The sequence below is a fragment of the Neomonachus schauinslandi genome, chromosome 6 (genome assembly GCF_002201575.2).
Source record: "Neomonachus schauinslandi chromosome 6, ASM220157v2, whole genome shotgun sequence".
NCBI lineage: Eukaryota > Metazoa > Chordata > Mammalia > Carnivora > Phocidae > Neomonachus > Neomonachus schauinslandi.
Genome location: NC_058408.1, coordinates 56,093,100 through 56,117,726, shown reverse-complemented (window position 1 = coordinate 56,117,726; position 24,627 = coordinate 56,093,100). Strand labels below are relative to the sequence as shown.

Sequence of the window (24,627 nt, the reverse complement as noted above, 5' to 3'; positions counted from 1 at the left end):
ACTAAACATACAATTTAACAATTTTTAAATTATGATACATTTATGTAATAGAATATTATACAACTATTAGAAATAATTTTTGAAGACTGTTTAATGAAATGGGAGAATACATTATGATCTATTAAGTAAATAAGGTACTATATAATTACATATAACATTTAATCTCAATATATTGTTTTTTTAACTATGCAGAAGGAAATGTACCAAAATATTAAATGGTTATCCCTGGGACTGGGATAACAGAAAGTTATTTTCATTGTTTATACTACTCTGTACTTTCCAATTTTCTATCACAAATTCAAATTATTTTTAAGAGGGAATTTTTTAAGGAAAAATGTATCTGGCAAATCAAGAGAACAAAGTGAAAAATACCTATTTTTTTATTATTATTATGTTCATTAGCCAACATATACCTATTTTTTAATACTTAAAAAAAAAACTTAAACCACTTACCTGTGGTATACAGTCAGTGTATGCAAACATTGATTTAAAGCGGTCATCCATGCTTATGTGGTAAAGGACACACATTGCTATTTGTTTGTAGTTTTCATTACCTGGGCACAAGAAATCAAGGATATGATTAAATCATAGATATAATGAATTTTTTGATATAACACACTCAAATTAATACATTAAAACTTTCAAATGATTGATCCTAATTTAGAAAATATTTTCAGCTCCCTATTTCAATCCCAAAGTTTGGAATATACTGTCTGTGAAATATCACTAATATCCAAGAGATAACATGTATTTTGCAAGGTATGTTTGTGAAAAAAAATTAACCACAAACCAAAGAATTTATCATTTTCAATAGCCTACTATAATATAGATCGGGTCACTGGCCTCCCCACCCTTACTGTTCCATCAAAATATGTGATTAGTACAGTTCTTGACAGTGGTGATATATGCAAAATAGCAAGTGGAAAAGTGTATTTAATTCTATGAATCAGAAACTGGAAAAATAATCTAAATGATTTAAAAAGAAGTACAACAGTATTTGTAACGTTAAAAAACACATGACTATAAAACATTAAGGGCTGCCTGGAACTTCAGAGGTCAGGTGATCCTAGCCTTATACACCTTGAAACTGAGAAAAGAGAAACAAATGATATATTACAGACTGAAAGATAAAATGAGACTCATATATCATGCAATCCTTCCACTTAGATAGGTCTTATTGTAAGGACCTATTTATGATCTCCAAGTTAGTGACAGAATTAGAATTAGATAAGTTGTTTAACTAAAAAGTTTTACTCAAAATAATATCCTGAGAAATCTTCGAAGGTATCTGGAGTTTAAAAAAATCAAGCAGGTAAGTGAATTTAATTGATAAATAGTGTATGAAGATTTTATATATGTTCTAACATGGAGGATAAATTTAGTATCTTTATCCTTGTGTCTACCATACCATAAAATTACTAAAATACTTAAGTGTTTTTTAAGATTGTTTTAGATTCTGATTGAATTTTTTCATATATTAGGCATATCTTTTAAGATGGTTAGAAATTCTTAGAGGATATAAACTTTGGTATTCTCACAAGGCTTAGTAGAGCACATGGAAGTTTCCCAATAAATATCTGCTGAATGATTCTATTTTTAGTATTTAAACAGCATAATGACTGTAGTTAACAATCCTGTATTGTATATTTGAAAGTTACTAAGAGAATAAACCTTAAAAATTCTCACCACACACACACACACACACAGTAACAGTGTGAGGTGATGGATGTGCTAACTAACCTTATTGTGGTAATTATTTTGCAATATATATATATATATATATCAAATCATTACATCTTATACCTTAAAGTTACATAAAGTTTTGTCAATTAGATCTCAATGAAGCTGGAAAAAAGAGCAGTGTTACACAAAAAAATTAGAGGCTAAAACAGAAGAAATAAGCACATTTATTCGAAGACAGACATTACTAAATTCTAAAAACTCCAGATTTGAGAAAAGTATTTTAAGGAGTTACGGGAGGTTCTTTACAAGCAAGTAAAAAAATATACTGACCCTTTATCTCTAGCTCTTTGTTTTCCTGGACCTTATATGTTAGATAAAAAATATATCATGTGGTAAAGAAGAACAAAGTGAATCTTCAAAACAATCTGTCAAGTATATATTATCATCCCTATGTTTCAGATGAGGAACCTAATGCTTAGAGAAAAACAAATATTCGCTACACAGCCTTGTAAGTGGTTGAGCAGGGATTTAAACTCTGATTCTAAAATCTTCACCAGGTTATGTTACGATGCCACTCAAATATTTTTTATATCATAAGATGAAACGGCCTTCTAAGTAAAATGTTATTATTGCGTATAAAAGACTGATCTATACTGACATATGACAGAATAAAACATATTTTTGAAATAGATTTTTTAAAAATCTGGACTTTTGCATCTTTTAAAATTGTTTGGCTAAAGCCTATTGCCTTTGGTTTTCAATATCAATATAAAAATGATTCCTTGGGATAAAACAAAAACAATAAAATCCATTCTTCATCAGATGAAAACATACTAGTAAACATTCAAATTTAACTAAAAATCTGTGAATTCACTAACTCAACCACTTGGAATACAATGCATGAAGAAGCTACATTTTATATGTGAAGTAACAGGATTACTTATTTTATCTGATATTTAATGTCTTTTTCTCTATATCATTATAATTTAGAGAAAATTTGCAGAATAAAGAGTCCACATCAAATCATTTAGGTAAATTTCAGGGCTTTTCTAGTACTTGAAAAACTTCACTACACAATCTATGGAGAAGACAGACACTGAATGAAGGAGATAAGCTCTAAGGATACTGACCCTAGGCTTAGATGAAAAGGTAAGATAAAATAATATAGGAGAAAGTATACCTAATTTGAAGATGAAGCTTAGTAAATGACAAACACAAGTTAACTGTAGGAAATATATATATATATACATATACTAAGTATTTGGGGGTAATAATTTTTTTGGAGGAAGATGTAATGCAAAAATTGTGAAATTACTCCAAAAAGAGAAAAGTAGAGACAAACTGGGTGCTCCCAACTCCAACAGTTGTTCTTGGGATCAAAGCAATCTAAATAGAAAAGATTGATAGATATTAAAATAAAGCACATTTTTACACTGCTGAAGGCATTCACTTATAATTCTTCTAGTATAAAACGCATTTGCCATAGGAAAATAAATCTTTGTACAACTTTTCATAAGACGTAGATTAAAAGTGAAAAATACTAACTCTATTCTCTAAGGAGGAAGGTATCCCTTAGGGTTTGGTCAGATTTTTTTCCAGGGACTAAGATACTTTTAAATCTTTTCAAGTAGGGTCCTTCAGCAAACTCTCATGTTCTGAAGGCAAGTCTCTCTTTCCCTGCTGTTCTAGTTTCTTTCTATATGTTGTTCAGCTGTGGGCATGTTCTAATCCTACTTAATTTTTACAAAATATTATCTTTTTAACAAAATATTATTTGAAGATATTTTCTCTATGTAGTGGGTTTACTGAAAAGTAGGATTTCAATGCATACAACTTAGTAAATGGTAAAAGAAACAAAGAGAAATCAATAACCAATAAAAAGATTCTTCAACATTAAAGTAAATCACCAAACAAATTAAAATTCAATGTGGAACTAGGAATGAAATAGGAAGCTATTCCATGCTTGAGGAGAGTCTACTGCTGGTATCAATGAAAATGAGTCTAAAAAGCAATAATCTAAGGTGGTGCATCATTCACATGAGAGAAAAGAAAGATTCACTTTTAAGAGATCTATACTCCATAAACTAGGTAACAAGATCCTCTAAAGCTAATGATAATGTATATATAATGATTATATATATATATATATTACCTTACATACATATATATAAGATCTGTATAGATATATACAGATAGATAGATAGATAGATAGATAGATAGATATACATATCTTCCAAAGGATAACTCAAAGGATATGCAATAGAATAGGAAGTCTGGAGAAGAGTCCTTAAATTATAATTATTTCTAAAAAACAGATGAAAGAAACAGATCTCAGCAATAACTTACATTACTTGTTTTTACACAGCAACACTAAATATCTAGTTTCAAGAAGCAGAATGGTTCATTCTGCAGCCAGTCCTAAATCTGCTCTTGGATGCTCTTTCTCTTCCCTTCATACTCATAGCCAAAGATGGAAGCTCCTTGCAGTTCTCCACACCTTCCTAATTCTTCTCTATCTGTGATCCTCTTTAAAAAAAAAAAAAACAACAAACTCTGAACATCTTCCCAGTTTCCCATAATCTTTTGTTTCCCCCATAATCCTTACCTAAAATGATTATCATGCCCTAAAGCATACTGAAAACTAAAGGGATGAGGAAACAGAAGCTGCAGGAGACCCAGGCTGTCCTGAAAGACTGTGGACAGCCATTCTTTTTATAACCATAGTTCTTTGAGAAAAGAGGAAAGAGAAAGGACTAAGCAGAAAGCAATACTGTTCTTATTGTATGGTAAGCATACATTTTCTCATTTACCCTTCTAGCAAATGAAGAGGTAGGTATTCTCTTCGATTTGGAGATGAGGCAATGATATTCATCAAGCCATGATATTCCTTCAAAGGAAACACCGCTGTGATTCTGAGATTCAAATCTAGGTGTGAACTACAAAGCCTGCTCATGGACTTCCTATTAAGTCTTCCACAAGGCAGCAGAGAGGTTGAAATCAATAATGCCAAGTAAATGTAAGTGACTATCATCATTCCTTAGTGACACAGTCCAGGAAGGAGATAAAATTAGAAGGACTCTATTAGATCTGGGAGTCTTGGGGAAGAGGGGAAGGTGGCAGAAGAGCAGAAGAGAGAAGATGAAATGCTGAACAACAATCAGTTATTTATTGGAGGACCTGTGCCCAGATACAGTAGATTCTAAAGGACAAAAGAAGTTTCTGACAGGGACAAATCTGGGAACTAGATCTTTAGCAGTTCTGAAACTCACTTTCACTAAATTGGACAAGAACTGCTATCAAGTAGTGTTTGATTTTATGAGAAAAACAAGGTGCTCTTAGAAGCTTAAAAGATGCATAGAGTGGTTAATGGGTAGTATAGCATTGTGGTTAAGAGCTCAGGCTCTGGAGAGGCAGACCACTGGGGTTCAATTTGTGACTCTTCCACTTGCTATATAGCCTGTGTTTTTAAACTCTGTGCTTCAGTTTCTTTCTCTCTGTGTGTGTGTGGGTGCGCTTCAGTTTCTTCATCAATGAAATTGATAGAACAACTGTACCTAACTCAAAGGGTTGTTATATAAGGATTAGTTAAGAGAATTCTGGTAAAGCAATTAATACTGAGTCTGACACAGTAATAAATCTACTCAATAAATATAATTTCTTATTCTTTGAATGTTTTTTGATTTGACCAGCAGAACACTACTATCATGTGCCCCTAAAACATATGGTGGGTTTTTCTAGTCTCAAGATTAGATCGTAGTTAGAAGAAAAGCAGTTTTGAGAAGCAGCTGAGATTTTTCTAGGATGAGCTAGACAGGGTTCAGAGGTATATTCTGAGCCTGTGGCTGAGCCACTTGTCCTTCTATTCTACTCAGTCACTTTCTAAAAAGCTCTACTATTCCCAAAGTTTGGGCTTAGGAGAGTTACCTCATACTACAAGGCTCCACTCAGTGACCCCTATCCCATAAGAACCCTTCATCATTCTCTCATTCTTACAGGGTTATTATAAATTCCTTAATAAAAATAAAACTTGAGAAAATAACCAAAGTATAGATTTAGTACATGTTCCTCCTCTACCACTACCACAAACACACTGTGAATCTCTCTTCTTTCTTCCCTGTTTCTCTATCTGTAATGGAACTTAATTTCACTCCTAGAGTAGGAAATTATAGAGGTGATCAGCTACCAAGAAGATGAAAGAACACAGAGAGAAGTCTGAAAACACTGAAGACAAACCTCACAATTAGGTACATTACTTATCTTTAAGTAGCATGTCCCATGCTTCCCCCCTTGTTTGGGCTAAGCACAACTGAACAAAAGAAACTGGAATATGACTGACATTACACCAGAGATATATTTTTTTTCTTAAGGAAAGTGTGAAGGGAGGTGATGACATCTGAGGGACTACAATATTGTACTCAGAGGTCAATATAACACAGGTTGTTGATATGTGTTCTAGATTTTGTCTGGGTAAAGGTTCCCTAGAATCCAATCAATTTACAAATATCTATAAAATTGACTTTCTTCTTTTTTTGTATTTATTTAGGGAATTTAAAAAGATAGAAACTGACTTTGTCCTTTTATTCAGAAAAAGATGTAAATATTCTATAAATGATCTTGTTACGCATATTACCTTGTTGATTCTAATTCACATCTTATGGTTACAAATCACATATTTCCTTTCCCCTCTAAAGAACTGCAATATATGAATGAAGATTTTAGGAAAAAAGTGTCTACCTGGAATGGGAAGATGTCTGGAAATAACCTAAATTCATCTCTTCAAACACAGCTCCACACAAAAAGTAATAGTTTTTTGGCAGTCAACATTTATTATGACTTAAAGGCTAATTTGCAGATCACATAGCAATAAACAGCCATTAAGAGAGATTAAATGGTCCAAGTAAAATTAAGAGCTTATCCTTCATTATAAACTAATCATTTTCTTCATTCATTGGAAGAAAGGATTTCTGAGTTCTTAAAAATAAACCTCAAAAAAATCTTGTACATCCTAAATGAATTTGGGGCCTTAGGGTATGATTTTCCCATAAGAATTCATGACTAAGAACCATAAACTGCAGCTAACCAGCTATGATTCCTCTACATCCTACAAATGGCAGGCATTTCAAAAGGGCTCCTTTAAGACTTATAGACATCAATTATTCCCAACTAAAAACAGGCTGCCAATAGTCTGTATGCTGGCATAGCACCAAAGGCCCTATGAATTTTGAGCAGAGCAGTGAAAAGACTGAGTATTTTGAGAACTAGGTCCTTAATGACTAGAGGTGGATTAGTCAAATCTGTTCAAGTAATAAGGCCAGGGTGGAAAAAAATGGCCTAGTCATTATGATTCCTTTGGTATTTACTGTAATAAACATGAATCATGATGAACTCACTGGCTATTAAATGCAGAGGTCATAAGTACTTCGATAGGATTTCCACAGGAATTCACTGTTAATTAGCTGGATCATTATTTGAAAGTGTTACTGAATTATCTTAGCAGTTGTGCAGCCATTCCCCAAAAATTGGTCATTCCCAGCTGAGGGCAGTTAATGCCTTAACAAACTGGTCATTAACTCCAGTAACTGATTTTGTGGGAATTATTGCACTTATAAAGTACATTCAAGAGGGTTTTTTTTTCCCTCTTTTTAAAAAAATCTGCAGCTGTAGTTCAGCTGGAGCAGCTGAAGGAGGAAAAAAAAAAAAAACAACAGTTCTCCAGACTGCTCTCATGATCGATTTTCTGCCAATTAAAGGGCAAACGCATGCTGATGGGTTTTGAATTTTAAAATGTCTTCGGTTTTTCATCTCTGAAGTGATTAGTAAAAACACCAGTTAGTTACTAATTTTGTAAGACACTTGGGATTTTCCATTCACAGTTCAGTCAAGCAGAAATATGAGTTTGAACACCAGAACTCAAAGCCAAATTTCCGCTTCTGCAGTAGAACCAGCCCAACACTTTGTAAAAGCAGAGTGAGAACACAAGTTATGGGCCACATTATTAGCCAGATTCTCATTCTCTTCCACACTCCATGTCTTCATTCAAAGTAGAAAACTCCCTTTGAAGTCACAAAGGCCCCATGAGAAGATAAGTTATATGTCCAGTATGATTAGATAGCTTTAGTTTAAACTTCAATTTGGAGAGATCAATTTTTAAGATTGCAACTATACTGGACAGCTGCCCGTTTCAGAGTAGATTTGTTCACAGTCAAGTATAGTAAAGATTTGAGATGAATAGATAAAAACCAAGAGTTTTTAATCATGAGCTGAAGGGTGAAAATTACAGAATTTATAGGTTACAGTGATCAGTATGAAAACAAGTATAATAGTTTTGTGATACAGTGTTTCATGGATGACTTTTGTGTCCAATTACTTAATTTAAAAACTATAAGAAACTGAAATTGTAAATGTACCATTAAGCTCAGTAGCTCAGTCATATTAGGAGGTATTTACTAAGTTAGTACTCTAAAATCCAACACTTTTGATGCATTTTCATTTGTTTTCTGTATGTATGACTGTACATTTAGCCATGCAGTTTATTTTTCAAATATTTTCAACATGTTTCAATTATTACCTTGTCTGTAGTAGTCTTTTATTACATCCAGGGCATACAACAACAATTTATTTATAATACACCCTACAAAATATGCACACTTACGGTACAAAAGATAGGGACCAAAATAAAGCCCTTAACAATGACTGCTTTCTGGCCTATAGGTCCACACCATTGACTTAATGTGCTTTGGTCAGCTTTTACCATGTAGAAATGGAGACACCCCAGGCAAAATTCACACACAGAGTATTGGAACCAGCTGGTGATAGAAGAATCCTAAGAAAAAAGGCTTCTTGATTTAATTGGGAAAACAGGAGGAAGCATAAATTTTACTGCCATTAATAACTTCAAGCAATCTTGATATGACTCTACCTTACCCTGACGGCTAAACATGTGCTTTTTGTTAAAGTGTTTGCCACATGTGACCCCTATTGTTTGCTCACTTGATCAGGTAAGAAAATGTAGGTTTATTTATAGGATAAATGAGGCCTATTAAAATTGAGAAACAGTGCAGTAGTCTATGAGGAGCTGCATACTGAAACAGATGTGTGAAATTCCATAACAGTTTTGTAATAAACAGGCCAAATGAAAATTTTTTAAAAGTCTACTTTAAGTTTTTTAAACCATCATAAAGACAACCTAGTTTTTAAAAAATGGAAAACACCTCCTAATTAGAAAACATTATTTTGACAATTTCCAAACAGTTTTTAATAAACAAGCCAAAAAAAGGCCATTTACCAAATTTTATTTCTTAATTTTAGGATGCTTTTGATAAAATAAAAATTAAGTCATGTTAATTATAATGAAAAATAAATTAACAGTATAAGGGAATTTCAAAGGTGTTCAGAACTTTTTAAATTTTCTTTTAAGAACATATGACAGAATGGTCAAAGGAAATAACCCTTAATTTTTAAGTGATCAAAGTTTAGAGTCCTACAGTATCCGCTCTGGTGATCTGCCCACAATAAGGGAAATCAGACTTGTCTCAACCGGAAGAAATCAAACATTTATCACTTAACTCTTGACCTGGTCTGATTCGCTACATGCTGATAAAATCTTTCTACAGCCTTGGAAAATGCCCTGAAACCCAGGTTACCTAATGTAATCTAGATCAAGATGAATCAGGTGCCATTTTTACTCTCAAAACTATTCTGGGTCTACTCACAGAATGTGGAAGCATTCATATCCATTTAGAACACCTTAGAAACCCTAATTTATCTTCCAGTGAAGAGAATATGGTCTAACATTACTCTGACTAAAATGTAGGTCTTTTTGAAATGATTCATGTGGAATTGTGAAATAGGCATGACAATGTGCTACTGAATCTCCAGAATCCTAATTTTACTGCCATAACCAATAAAATTAGTTGCAGCACAAACCAGCCATGAAAATTAGCATGCTTCACAACTTTCAAATTCAGAAGAATAAAAACTTATACAGATTGGAATCTGAATCAAAATTTAAATTATGGACCAATCTTTCATACTAGTTACGTTCAGTGCTATACATGAATCAGTGACCTGGTGTCTCTGGTGATTAAAGGGCAACTTGAAGAAAGATGTCTGGGCTAGTGAACTTTTTTAGTTAACTTGCACATAGATTTATAAATTACATGTGGAAGTGCCTAATACAAGTTAAGCACTTGATGAATATTTATTGAGTATGAGTTTGATCATTGGCTATTATTATTATTATTATAAATATCAAAAAGCTAGCAACATCTCTAGGTAACACTGCTAATTCCTCAGTTTTTTTAGGAAACATTCTCATCTCTGCACATAAATGAACTAAACAAGTATCCATAGGATTCAACATTTGTTTTTTTTGTTTTGTTTTTTTATTTGATGGGTTTGTTTTGTTTTGTTTTTCAGAGTTTTTCAAAAGTTTTTATTTTAATTCCAGTTAGTTAACATACAGTGTTATATTAGTTTCAGGTGTACAATATAGTGATTCAACACTTCCATACATCACCCTGTGCTCATCATGACAAGTGCGCTCCTTAATCCCCATCACCTATTTTACCCAGCCCCCAACCCTCCCCTATGGTAACCATCAGTTTGTTCTCTATAGTTAAGAGTCTGTTTCTTGACGTGTCTCTTTCTTCTGTTTTTCCTTTTGCGTGTTTTGTTTCTTAAATTCCACATATAAGTGACATCATATGGTATTTGCTTTCTCCGAATTATTTTGCTTAGGATTATACTTTCTAGTTCTATTCATGTTGTTGCAAATGGCAAGATATCATTCTTTTTTATGGCTGAATACTACTCCATTGTGTGTATACGTGTGTGTTTGTGTGTGTGTGTATGCTTCCATATCATGGCTATTGTAAATAATGCTGCTATAAACACAGGGGTGCATGTATGGATTTTTTAATACCTTAAAAGAACAGTATGCTAATCTAAGATCAAACCCATCTTTTCACCTATTTGAATAGTGCTTCTCAAATTATCTGTGGTGGAGGGTCAAGTTTTTATTTTTCCTCCCATGTATCAAAGATCAATACTTTTATAAAGTATAATAAAAATAAAATTAAGCACAATATATGCAAAATAGAAGTTAAAAAATATTACATTCCGCAGACATAATATTATTTAAGTTGCTATAAGTTGTCTAAACACTTACTCTTGATTTCTAGATTTACTTGTTACAAACCAGTAAAAAACAGTGTATAAATGTGCATTGGTCACTGAACCACTCTTTGAGTTATCACTGTACTAGAAGATTCCTGCCTTGAATTACACAATTCATTAAAGAAATCTGTATCATGTAATTGAAATTAAAGTACTATTTCAAGGTTTAAAACAAACCCCTATAACCAGGCACAGTCAAAACTATGATGTAACAGACCTTTTCTGTGCTCCTCATTTTTTTCGTTTAGCAACCATTAGCCCCTCAAACCTTCCCTTTATTTTTTCTTCCTCCTTTTTGAAACTAACATTTGTAGAAGGCTTTCTAGTTATGACAGAAGTAGATATCAATTCTCTTCTCAGATTCCCACAACAATCCTGTGAGATGGATTTTCTAAACAAAAGACTCAGATCTATTGACCTACCTAATGTCACTTAACCAATTAGGAGTGAAGGGAAAGAAAACTCAAGCTCAGCTCTTTAAATGTTCATTCCTTTCATACGTTAATCGATCCAACCACCTACCAAATATTTATTGAGAACCTACAATGTGCTAGGCATTGTTGTAGGTACTGGAAATATAGGAGTGAGTAAGAGTGATACAAATCCACATTTTCATGGAGCTTATAGTCTTTGGGGCCTGGTGGGAATGGTGGTGATGGTGTATGGTGAAGACAATAAATAAAATAATTACATGAAAGATAGATCATGTGGTGATTAACTGCTTTGGAGAAAAATACAAGGAAAAGGAGAAAGAGAGCATCAGAAGCTGAAGGATGAAATTTTAAATAGGATAGCCTGAGAGCAAAGCCCTTTCATGAGGGAATGGACCATGCAAAAAATTAGGAAAGACATGCTAGGCAGAAGGAACAGGCAGTACAAAAGTCCTGGGGTAGGAGTGTCACTATTGGGGTCAAGGATTAGCAAGGAGGCCAATGTGCTTTCAGCAGAAAGAACAAAAAAGAGAGTACTAGGAGATATAGTCACAGAAGTAAGGAGCTAGGAGAGAACATATAAACACTTGTAGGCCATTATAAGGACTTTGGTTCTTCCTCTGAGATAGGAAGTCATTAAAGATTTTTGAGCAGAGGAATGCCATGATTTAACTCAAATTTTAATGCAATTGCTCTGTGTGCTGTGTTAAGAAGAGAATGTGGGGCAAGGGTAGAAGCGCAAAGACCAGTCAGGATGGCACTGTATTAAACCAAGAAAGAGAAGATGGTGTCTAGGAGCAGGGTGGTAGCAGCTATATTTTGAAGACAGCTGACTGCACAGACAGATTGGATGCAGGGTAGGAGGGAAAAACAGAAAACAAGGAGAACTTCCCCAGTTTGGGTCAATTAATTAGAAAGAGAAAGTTGCCATTTATGGAGATAGAAAAGACTGTGAAAGCATAAGGATCGGGGCTGGTGTGTAACAGAAGCTTAATTTTGAACATATCAAATCTCAGACACTAATAAGGCACCCAAGTGGTAATGTCTGGAGTAAGGAAATCAGAGAAGAGGCTGAAATTATCTTTCTATTTATATTCTGGAGTCATCAGTATAGGCAAAGTATTTAAACAGAATGGATGAAGTAACCGAGAGAGTAAGTACAGATAGAGAAAAATTCTAAGGACTAAGCCCTGGGAGGTATTCTGATGCTTAGAGACTGGGGAGAAAAGGTGGCAACAGAAAAGGAGACTGAAAAGGACTGGGTACTTAGGAAGAAAACCAGAAGAGTATTGTGTCCTGGAAAATCAATGAAAAAAGATGAGGAGAGAAACTGTATCAAGTGCTGTTCACAGGTTGAGTACTATGAATTCTGGGAACTGACCACTGGATTTAGCAATGTAGAGGTCATTGGAACTTGACCAGAGTATTGTGATGGGGCATATATGTGAAAGCCTAACTGGAAAAGATTAAGAAGAGTGTAGAACAGTGAGGAGGGGAATTGAGAGAGGGGAGACAGGAGACAGAAGAGAGGAGAAAGAGGGGGGGGGCACAAAGAACAGAGAGCAGATAAGAAAGGATATGAATGTATGCAAAAAGGAAGAGAGAAACTGGGAGGCAGGAAATGACCATAACTCCTGAGGCATTCTGTAATAATGTGAAGAAAAGAAATGGGATAATAATTGGAAAGTAAAAGAGTGACGTGAGAGTCAAGAGGAATCTTTATTAAGATGGAAGAAATAATAGCATATTTGTATGTTGATGGAACGATCTTCTAGAGAGGGAAAAATTAATGCAGGAGAGGAGAATTGCTGCAGCAAGAACCTTAAGTAGGTGACAGGGAATGGGATGGAGAAGGAATGTTGGCCTATGGGAAGAGCAGGAGCAAGTTCATCCATAATAATGCGAGGGAAGCAAAGTACACAGACAGAGATAGTAGGGGTAAGTGTGGCAATAGGAACTCATGGAAGTTCTTCTGACTGCTTCTACTTTCTCAGTGAAATAGGACGCAAAACAAGGTAATGATCCGAGGATGAGGATGAGGTGTTAGATTTATGAGAAGGTATAGGAATGAAATTCTCACTTAGGAGAGTGGGAGAATGACCAGATAAAGAAGAAGATGTAGTATGATTGCTGGGCAGCATGAGAAGTCTAGTATTGGCGAATTATCAGAATATACTGTGTGCTGTTGTCCCTCCGTGCTCAGGGTCTTCCATCTCCATCCTCCTACACCATGTCACACATCCCCCATCCTCCTTCACAAAGTGCCAAAGAAATTGATAAAAATGATTCTAAGATGTGAGTGGTAGAACACTCAAGATGTCTAAAAGGCAAGACTGGAAATATAATTAAATGTCTAAGTATAAGAGAAAATAAGGTTTATCTTAGGGAATGGGAGAGCTTGGGTCATACCTAGAAATCCAATATAAAATTAAGCAACTGTATTTTGGTAAAGCCAAACATGCCTTCTAGCTGGATTTAAGCTGCTAATTTGAGACTCCTGGTATATTATTACAGTCAGGAGTGTTTGCATTTAATAGGAATTAAAAGCTTTAAAGGAATGCTCTAATTCACTGATTTCAAAAGTGTAGTCGAAGGACCCCTAACGGGGATACACGAAGTCACATCATTTTTATAATAATATTAATATATTACTTTCTTTTTTAAAATTCTCATTCTCTCTTAAGAGGCTACATAAAACATATCCAAAATATGATGTCACAACAGATTGTTGAGGGCACTAGGAGAGCCAGCTGGTGTCTATTAAGCCTAACTAAAGAAATTTGCAAAAGGTAAATCACTAATTGTCACTAATTTTTTGTTTTGGAAAGAGTTGTTTTTCATAAAATATTTATGTTAACATGTAGCAGGTTTGTTATTTAAAATGAATATTTAAAATTTTTCTCAATTTTAATCATGAATACAATAAATATCCATAGATATAACCCCTCATAAACAAAAAGCTCCTTGGGGTTCCTTGATACATTTTAAGAGTGTTAAAGGGGTCCTAAGACCAAAAGTTTGAAAACTGATGCTCTAACCATTGAATTCTTACAGTCTCCTAATAAACAAAGAAAACTTACAAAATAGTGGAGAAATTGTGGAAAGTGGTGATTACCTATAATTTATAGGTAGCTATCTAATCTGTTTAACCATTAGGCTGGCTGTGCCTATTCCATTTTTGTTTTAACACTGCAAAAATTCATATATGTAAGATAAGACCTGCAAATTTTATAAGGTTTATTCCCTTGAAAATAAACTGAAAAAATGAAAAGCTTACATGAAAACTCAGAACATTACTCAATTTAAAATACATATCAGTATCATTCACACAGGAGAAAGAATACTGTATTAAACTCAAAATTGTTCAAAAGAGTTCACCAGTGAAATCTGGTGTTTTTAAAAAAAATTATTGATTATGCATTCTGTAATACACTGTCCCTGCCATTATGTGATGTTTAAGCTTCATGCACGAACTATGTCATTATGATCTAGGCTCTTCCAAAGAATACACTTTGGTTGTGAATTTATGCTTGCTTCTGTACTAACATCATCCCCAAGCACATCAAACAAAACTCAGCTTAGAAACATCCAAGCCAAAGCAACTGAGGGGTGCAAGAACATTTGCCTGGTGCGTCAGACAAAAAGCTAAGGAAATTTAATTTTCAAGTTATTTTTGAAACACTATCAGTGCATTTTCCAGGAAACCGAAGAACACACTATGACAAAGAATTTCCTTGCCATCTCCCAACCCAGGATATTCTGACATAAGGAAGCACTCTTGAGACACATCAAAGCCAAATGGCTTAAGGATTTATGTCAGGGAATTTTTTTTTAATAACTTGATTCTTAGATGAGCCAAAAAAATATCTTTAAACAATTAAAAACATTAATTCAGTATCATAAAAAACCTGACTAAACTAACAATTGATAAATAAAGCCAAACTTTTTAGGTCCAATTCAATTTTCATATAATCACATTTGCTGAAACCATTGGCTATGATAGGTCTCCCAGATGGTAACAAAGTTAGTAGGCATAAGAAATTATGTGTCAAGTGTGGGGATAAATAGAACTGAAAAGATTTATAATTGATACTGAACTAATAAGCAGAGGTAAGTTTAGGATTCTTATGAAATCTTAGGAAAGTAACGTATCAAAAATGAAGTAAGAATTGAGTAATTTTGGTGGTATTTAAGAAAAGCAAAACAAAGGAATATTTAGATACAAGATTTCTCATGGATACAAATAAAATTTCTGAAACATTTTGGGACTTAATGCCTTCCTTCTCAGTGCCTAGGAAAAGATCAAAACTATTCAAACATAAATTTCAGGGTAAGTGCAGAAAGAAAATTTTAAGTAATGATTTCAAAAATTCTGTTTTAATCTCTTTATGCATGCCTAAAGTCAAAGAAAAAGCTAAATTCAAAATACCTAAATGAAATAATTTTTGGTTCTACTGAATTACCTTTCACTTAGAGCCTCACGTGGCAAAAAAGCTGAATTACAATAAAACTTCTCCTCTGCCTTTAACAATAATTCAAATCACACAATCTTCCTCAATTACATATTTTTTTTCAGTTATTTGGCAATTCTCACAACAGCAGGGGTCACAATGTACTAGTTAAATGTTTCAGGATATGCAAGAAGGGGATTAAGTGTTCAGATAGTGCAACTTTATTAGAACCTGAAAGATTCATGATTCATTGTACTCTAGTTAAAATAATCTCTCATTAGGTATAAAAAGATTTTTCAATTATGCGGTCCCCAAATAATAATAAAGAAAACCTACTTAAAATCTATAGCACTTCCAGTTGAAACAGCATCCCTTAAAAATCACTTCCAAAAGTTCTACCACATGTATAGCCCTACAAAAGTAGTTTTACATTTTTTGCATCTTTAAAAAAATAAGCAATTTCTATATATAAAATAGGCAATTCTTTAATTCAGTCATCAAGTTGAATATATATTAAATTGAATTTCTTTCTAAAAAAACAAAACAAAATGACTACTCATATTCTACTCTATGGTCTTTAATTCCTTCTCCATGACTACAATGAAGAAAATGTACCCCAAATTCTTCAAATATTTGATTTACAAAGGTTTTTTTCCATTTAAAAAAATTTCATTTCCATGGAATCACTTCAGTCACTACTTGCCAAGAATAACCTAGAAATATTTAGATTATCTACTGTACAACACATAAAAAATCCAGCAGAGACAGTGATTGGTATTCTTGAAGATTTGATGGGAAAGAAGTTTAATCATTTTCTCCTAGTTCAATGTTTTCCAAATGAATGTCAAATTAATCAGAGAACATAAAATCAATGAGTAAGTCATAAGTAGAATAAAAAAAGTAGAATAAAAGTAGTAGAATAAAATAAGTAGAATAAAAAAAGAATGGAAGATAATAGAAAATACAGTTCATTACACATAGAAATGGTAAATACTGCTTTGTGAACATTCAAAAAATTAATATGTTAAAATCAGTAACATATAGTAAAATATAATGTATATTAATATGCACATATGGATATATACACATTCATATCACGTTACACATGTGAGTACTAGATTGTAGCATAAACTATACTTTATTACAGACTGAGATAAAAGATGTTTGAAAGTCACTGCTCTATACTAATTATATCCTGTTCTTTTAAAATCTATGCTCTCTGTAATGCTTCCTTACTACAACTTCTATATAATTGTAGTGGAAAAATACCAGAAATATTAAATAAATCACTGAATTACTCAATTGAGAAGTCTAGTCTATCGTGTTAGGAGTTAATGATTTAATTTTCCGCACAAGTAACATATACATTAACAAGGGTAAAAATGACTATTCTATTATTAATCATTTATCAGAAAATCATTTATACATTAAATGCAATTTCTCTGGACACAACAGAGAGAACAATCAAGCAAAATAGGTTTCTTAACAGTTAAAAGAAATGTTCCAAAGTCCATGCAATAAAACTTACTAGGAGGAGTATGTAACTGGGAAGAAAACCCTATGGGCATGCATTTGGAATTCATTTTTAACAAAATATACAGTTCAAATAAGCTCAGTTGTCAGTTTCCAAGACCACAGGAGATTAGAAATACATCATTAGAGGAGAGGAAAATTGCTGCTATAGAACTGCTGCTGGTACAGAAGAAATGAGAAGCGACAGCTAAAAATAAGAGGGGAAAACAGAAAACCTGTATATAAAAATTAAAAATACATGGAATTTTGGGACCATTTAGCAAGAGGAAATACTTGAGCACAGTAATATTTATACTCCTGAATAATAAATTATCTTCAAAATTATAAACTCGAATCAATGATTTAAAAAACAGTCACAACTAATAGTCATAAAAGCAGTTAAACCCAGGTACTCTGGCTTCAAAGCCCATGGTATTCACCTACACTATACTTCTCAGTAAAAATTTAAATTGTTTATGATATTAAAATACATTTAAGAAAATATGAAAAGAAAGATGTAATCAATTTTAAAGATCTTTATATAAAATGATTAAATACCCTTAATGGTATAAGCCAAGAAAACTTACCTATCAAAAAGACCCATTCCTGGATAGCTATAGTTTGTATTCTATATAATTTCTCATGTTTATAATTTCTTAACACTTACTGTATTGTCATTTAACCCTTCCCTATTAATATGCACTATTTTCTATATACTGAAGATGAGAAAACTCACATATAGTTTAAATAATTTGTACAACAGCATATAGCTAATAACTGCTGAAGCCAGTATTCATAGTCATATAGTCTGGCTCCAAAATTCTAGCTTTTAATCAATATGCTCTGTGCTACTACAGTTGTTAGATATACTATATATGGTAGTATTGCGATAATGTTTCAGGATGTATTTTTTAAGAGATTCTAGTAATCCTGGAAAGCCAGCTAAAATAAAATTCAGGGGCACTTCGCTGGCTCAGTCAGTAGCATGTGTGACTCTTGATCTCGGGGTTGTGAGTTCAAATCTCACAGTGGGTGTAGAGATTACTTAAAAATAAAAATCTTTAAAAAAAATAAAAATCCAGAAAAACTGGAAAATACCTTTCAGGATTGTTAGGTTGCTTGCTCACCAGCATTCCAGTTCTAATCCTCCCAAGCATTTACCCACCCCTTTAATGCTTGGCATGGCCATATGACTTGCTGTGATCAATGGAAATATAAACAAAAATTGTATTTGTCACTTCAGAGTGGAAGCCTTCAAGAGAAGTTTGCCAATCTCCATTTTCTCTTTCCTCCTTCCCTGGTGCCACATGGAGGTTCTGTTAGTCTTGGTCTCTGACAGATGCTAACATGGACCAACACTTTCTACTCACTCATTATGGATATATAATATGAGCAAGAAGTAAACCTTTGATGTGTTTTAAGCTACTGAGATCTTAAGGTTGTTTATTAACAATCATAGCCTTGTTTTCCACTAATAAATTTGATAAGTTCTTCCTGGGAAGTGATGAATAAAAGGGCCATTTTTGGGTCATGATAAATACAAACAATTGTAAAGTTTACAAAATGGTTAAGTTCTAAAAATTCATATTGAAATCAGTTACTTGGAATTTGGAACATTTTTTTCCATAGGCTCACCTTATAAAAGGCCTACAGAAGCTTATTTAACTCATAATTAAAAAAAAAAAGAGTAGGAAATAGTGCCTTTAAAATAATTAAATTAAAAGAATGTGACATAAGTAAATAAATGTAAGCCTGTAGATATTGTAAATTCTTATAGACATTTTGAAGCATTTTATAGAAGTTGAAGGCACTGTTCTCTAGTATATTTGAATTTTTCTTCAATATGTACAATTTCTCTCTTTCCTTGATCCTGGAGTATCAGTAGATACTCTCTTTTGTTTATTATGTATGGTTGCCATTGCTTCCATGACACGCAAGTGGAATGAAAAGGTGGAACCAAAGAAAGTTATTAAGCAAAAGACATATGAACATTTGAAAACAAAGAAATTTCTTAAAATTTAATGACTTACGAGCAATGAAGAAGGGAAAAAAAAAAAAGACTAGACATACTGACTCTTGCCCTAAACAGAATGATATTAGAGCTTCTTATTAGTGTTCAGATAGATCAACGTTGTCATGAGTTAATAAACATATTGGTTCCTCATATGGCAAAAAGACTGAGTCAATACCAACTTCTCTTTGCTTTTAATAATTATTCAAATCATAACACCTTTCCATATTTTTTTCAATTCATTCTCCAAGAAAATTTTTGTGGATATTTTTGTGAGGAGCATTATTTAGCCACCATCTGTTTTATTTCCCATAGAAAGATAAGCCAAGAAGTTACTAAGGTAAGCTAACCATAAACAACAGCTCCACAGAATCATTTTGCTTTCCATCAGTTTTTACAGATCAGCCAAGAACAGAGGTAAAAACTTCTCAGATGATCCATTTATACTATGTAATGTAATATTTGAATAATACTAGCTTTTTACTTTCCTTGGTGTAGTAAAATCCGATGCCATAGGAATTTATACTTCAAAGAAAATAACGAAGCAACACTTTGAAAGAACGACTCCAGTGAGCTGAACACTTTTCAGTAGCTCTCTCATCTCTACCATAAGAAGATTCCAAGGTCATCATTACTTCTCAGTAATGGCCTAAACTGGATGTATTTTTAATGTATTGGCTGAAAAATAAACACATTTCTCCGAATGTCTCCTTTAATGGTTTCCTCTTTCCACTTTTATTCTATCAGACAAGTTTTTCTTTTTTAACCCTTACCTCTCCTGAGCTCTAGACCTATGTTTCTATCTGCTCACTGAACATCTTTGTCTGTGTCTCCAAAATGTCTCAAACTGAATCTACTGCTGACTCCCTCCAACGACTTCTTTCACAATTCTGTCTTTCTCTTCCGGGCACTAGCATTCTAACCATCATTGGGTTTTATGAGTTCTTCCTCTCTCTATCATTACCCACATTTGAAAAGTAAGCATGTCATATTAAGTCTTTCAGTAATATGTACCTCTTTTGCCTCATGCCTGATATACTACCTCTTCCCTACTCCATGTTTTCTGTACTTTTGGTCTTGCTGTTACAACAGACTGTGATTCTCATCTTTAGACTCTAGTTCTAGTCCCTCCAATAGAATAATGTCAAATTAATTTCTCTAGAGCAGTACTCTGATTGTGATCTAACTGGCTCAAAAACCTGCAATGATTCCCACCATCAATTAAATTAAGTATAACTTATTAGCATAGCCTTAATCTTCATAATACCACATAAGAGCATAAACCCCATTTATTTTCAAGGTTATCTCCCACTATCTTCTTAGCTGTTTTTCCTCATACTGACCTAGCACCACCTATGCCTTAGATAATGTTGATCACTTTACCTGAAATACTTTCTACAGCCTCTATTTTTCTTTATAAAGATCACCTTGTTAAGGGGACACATCTGTCAATGTCCATCTCAAATCGCACTCTGCCTATGAAGTACCAATAAGGGAGCATTCTCTTTTGAATCTCCATATGTCCACAGATTGAAACATATTTCCCCATGGTGCTTAGCACTGTGCTTTGCCATAGATTTTCAACATTTTACTGAATTAAAATTGAATCAAACTGCACACACATCTCAGGAAAGTAAAAATATATAAGCTACCTAGTTTGTCAATAAAGATTTAATATCTATGAGAAGGGTGTTTGTACTCAGAGAAAAATAAGTCAGCAACACTTATAGAATGTCCACTGTGATCAAATAATGATGATGATGATGGTGGTTAAAAAATGATTATAGCTAATATTTATTAAGAAAATACTATGTACCAGGTACTATTCTAAACACTCTATGCAATACCTCATTTAATCTTCAAAAGAACTTTAAGTTGGTTATAATTATTATCTCCATTTTAGAGATGAGAAAACTGAATCAGAGTTTCGGTAACTTGCCCAACATAACATAGTTAGAAGTAAAAACAGTCATAATTCTAATAAGACTCCAGAAACTGAGCTCCAGAAAAGATGAGAGAAATATTTTATATATGAAATATTATATCTTATGTCATAAAACTTACTATTTGTTAACAAAATATGGACTGGGTATCCTGTAAGTAATTTCCCCCAAATCTCTTTTAAATCATTTGTTTTATAGGTCACTGGATAATGAATAAACCAAATAGTCTATGAAGTCCTTCAAGACAAGAAAAGAAGTACAACTTATTCATCTGTACACACTGAGAATATGACCTAATGTTTGATACATAATTCTGCCAGATTTATGATAGATAAAGGATCACATGAATTAAATTCAAAGCCCCATCAATTCTGATTTTAAAGTTTTCTGTTTCCTTGTTTTTGGTTCCACAAACAATTTTTGAAAGTGCTCCTCAATAGAATTTCTTCTACAATGTATAATAAAAGTCCTACACAATATTTGTGGACTGGCCAATGGGCCAAATGTTCTTGGATTGACTGATGAAAGGTTTTCCTATTCTGAGAAAAGGACTAAGAAACAAGTTTCCTTAAAACTTCCTTTATTTTGGGGCACCTGGGTGGCTCAGTTGTTAAGCATCTGCCTTCAGCTCAGGTCATGATCCCAGAGTCCTGGGATTGAGCCCCGCATCAGGCTCCCTGCTCCCTGCTCCGCGGGAAGCCTACTTCTCCCTTTCCCACTCCCCCTGCTTGTGTTCCCTCTCTCACCGTGTCTCTCTCTGTCAAATAAATAAAATTTAAAAAAACAAAAAAAACTTCCTTTAGGGGCGCCTGGGTGGCTCAGTTGGTTAAGCGACTGCCTTCGGCTCAGGTCATGATCCTGGAGTCCCTGGATCAAGTCCCGCATCGGGCCCCCTGCTCGGCAGGGAGTCTGCTTTGCCCTCTGACCCTATCCCCTCTCATGTGTTCTCTCTCATTCTCTCTCTCTCAAAATAAATAAATAAAATCTTTAAAAAAAACAAACAAACAAAACTTCCTTTATTTTAAGGGGAGTTGAAGAATTGGATTTTTAAATTATAGCTCTGCCTACTCTATTAATCATGGTCTACTTAATACAGCTATACAGTATAGCTTATTATAGTAGTTAATAAATCCAATTTTGGCAGCAGATACAACTGAGTTTGAATGTGAGCTTTGCCTTTTATCAGTTGTATAAACCTGAGTAAAGATCTCAGATAGTTTTTCCATGAGATAACATAAATAAAGCACACAACAAAATGACTGGCACAGTAAACATTTAATAAACATTACTACTAATATTATAAAGAAAATACTGATATCAATGACAGATTGTGTCCATAGATATTATATAGCTAAGAATAAACTTAGTTTTTAAAAAAGATTTTATGTATTTTTTTGAGAAAGAGAGAGGGCATGAGTGGGGGGGGGAGGGGAAGAGGTAGAGAGAGGGAAAGGGACAAGCAGACTTCCCACTGAGTAGGAAGACCAAGGCCTGGGCACAACCCCAGGACCTGGAGATCATGACCTGAGCCGAAGGCAGATGCTTAAATGACTGAGCCACCCAGGCGTCGCAAGGATAAACTTAATGTTAAATCATTTCCTACTATTCCACTGCTATTGGTAACTGTTAAAAAAATATTTGATAACAGAGAGAAAGCTACAAAAAAAAAAAAAAGAATGAAACTGCAGTACTGAAACAAAGGAATAGTCTTAAAAAGATGAGTAAGAATTTGCTTTCTGATTAAAAAAAAAAACAATGGCATTCCATGTAGAGCAAAAAAGCAGGTAGACAGGCATGTGGGCATAAAAGAACTCGTTTAGGGAACTGTTTACAGTGTAATTTTTGTTCAGTATATGTTCAGTATAAACATAAGTATAAAGTATATGTTGGGGAGTAGCAGGTGCCTATAAAGACAGACATTGAACAGATCATAAAGGATTTTTTTTATACTCTTCCAAGAAGCATTAAGTACGAACACAAGAGTTCATTCTTGAATCCATCCTTGCTATATAAATATTGTGCTAACAGCTAAAAGAAAACAATGTATTATTAACTGAATCTGCCAATACAATATTTTCTAACTCAGGAAAATTTCCTTTTGTACTTAATGACAAAAGGCTGTGGCAATATGTGTGTTCAAAAGCAAGATTTTAAAAGTATGGCAGAATATAAGAACTTAAATAATACCAGCTTTTTAAAAAACTGTTGAAGAGAAAATAATTTTTCCTTCTTGCTTCCTTGGTAGTACTTTTATATTTTCACTTTGGTTTCACTTTCATATGGGTAAATGAAGTCAGAGTTAAAAGTTTCTATTCCATGTCATTCTATGGCACATTGGAAATCCTGGCACATGTCATTTTTCACTCATTCAGCTTATTTTTGGTATTAAGTTCGCAATCAAAGAACACATACATAATGATCTTTGCTCAGCAGACTTCAACACAGACCTCGATTTTCCAATTGTGTTGGAAATTCGAAGCAACATTATCAATAATTTTTAAAAGGCATACCTAGGAGTGCAGTGAGTTTGGGAAGCAGTCCAACTTGTACCATCTTATTCCTCAGTCCTGTGTCAAAGGATAAGTTAAGTAAAAGTCGGAGGGTGATATTCAGCAGATCTTCATGTTCACAAGGTATCATTCTTACCAGTTTTTCAACGATATCCATTTCCACCTATGTAATATAATAATACAAATGCAGTGAGGTTCTGTTGTACAATAAGACAGAAAAATATTACAAGTAATTTTTTCATTATTTTTCTATCCCCATCTATATCTATTTTATGTGTTAATCTATTTACTCTCATCTTAATCTATAAACCTCTAAAATCAAACTTTTGAAGAGAAAAATACATATTTCCACATCATCTCTTCCTTCCTCAGCTTAACAGTGTCAACTGGAAGACAAATTACATCGGGTTCCCAAAAACACATTATTGAATGCCACCTACTAAGGGCCAGGCCCTGTGCTAGCTCAAACAAGATCTTGTCTTGGCCTTTAAGGATTCCACAATCTAAAAAGAGAGCAGAGAAATAGAATAAATAACTAAAATGCAATGTAATAAAAATGGAGGGCGCCTGGGTGGCTCAGATGGCTAAGCGTCTGCCTTCGGCTCGGGTCATGATCCCAGGGTCCTGGGATTGAGTCCCACATCGGGCTCCCGGCTCAGCGGGGAGCCTGCTTCTCCCTCTGACCCTCTCCCCTCTCATGCTGTTTCTCTCTCGCTCGCTCTCTAAAAAATAAATAAAATCTTTAAAAAAAATAATAAATAAATAAATAAAATAAAAATGGAATGCACAAAGTCCTCTGGAAGCAACATGGAAGTAACTACTAAGTTACTTAGAAGAACAGGAAAGATTTCAAATTAGGAACAAAGTTTTTAAAATGTGTAATAATCTGATCTCTTGTTAAGAAAGGCA

At 33.6% G+C, this 24,627-nt stretch overlaps 1 protein-coding gene across 1 annotated transcript in view; it reads right to left on the bottom strand.

Moving 5' to 3' along the window:
- Positions 1 to 24,627, bottom strand: part of KIFAP3 (kinesin associated protein 3) — a 185,583-nt gene that overhangs the window by 72,737 nt on the left and 88,219 nt on the right. Inside the window, exons 10-11 of the mRNA XM_021682645.2 lie at positions 23,719 to 23,881; positions 454 to 554 (exon numbers count right to left, since the gene is read on the bottom strand). Of these exons, the coding sequence (XP_021538320.1) occupies positions 454 to 554; positions 23,719 to 23,881 (264 nt within the window). The remainder of the gene's footprint in view (positions 1 to 453; positions 555 to 23,718; positions 23,882 to 24,627) is intronic.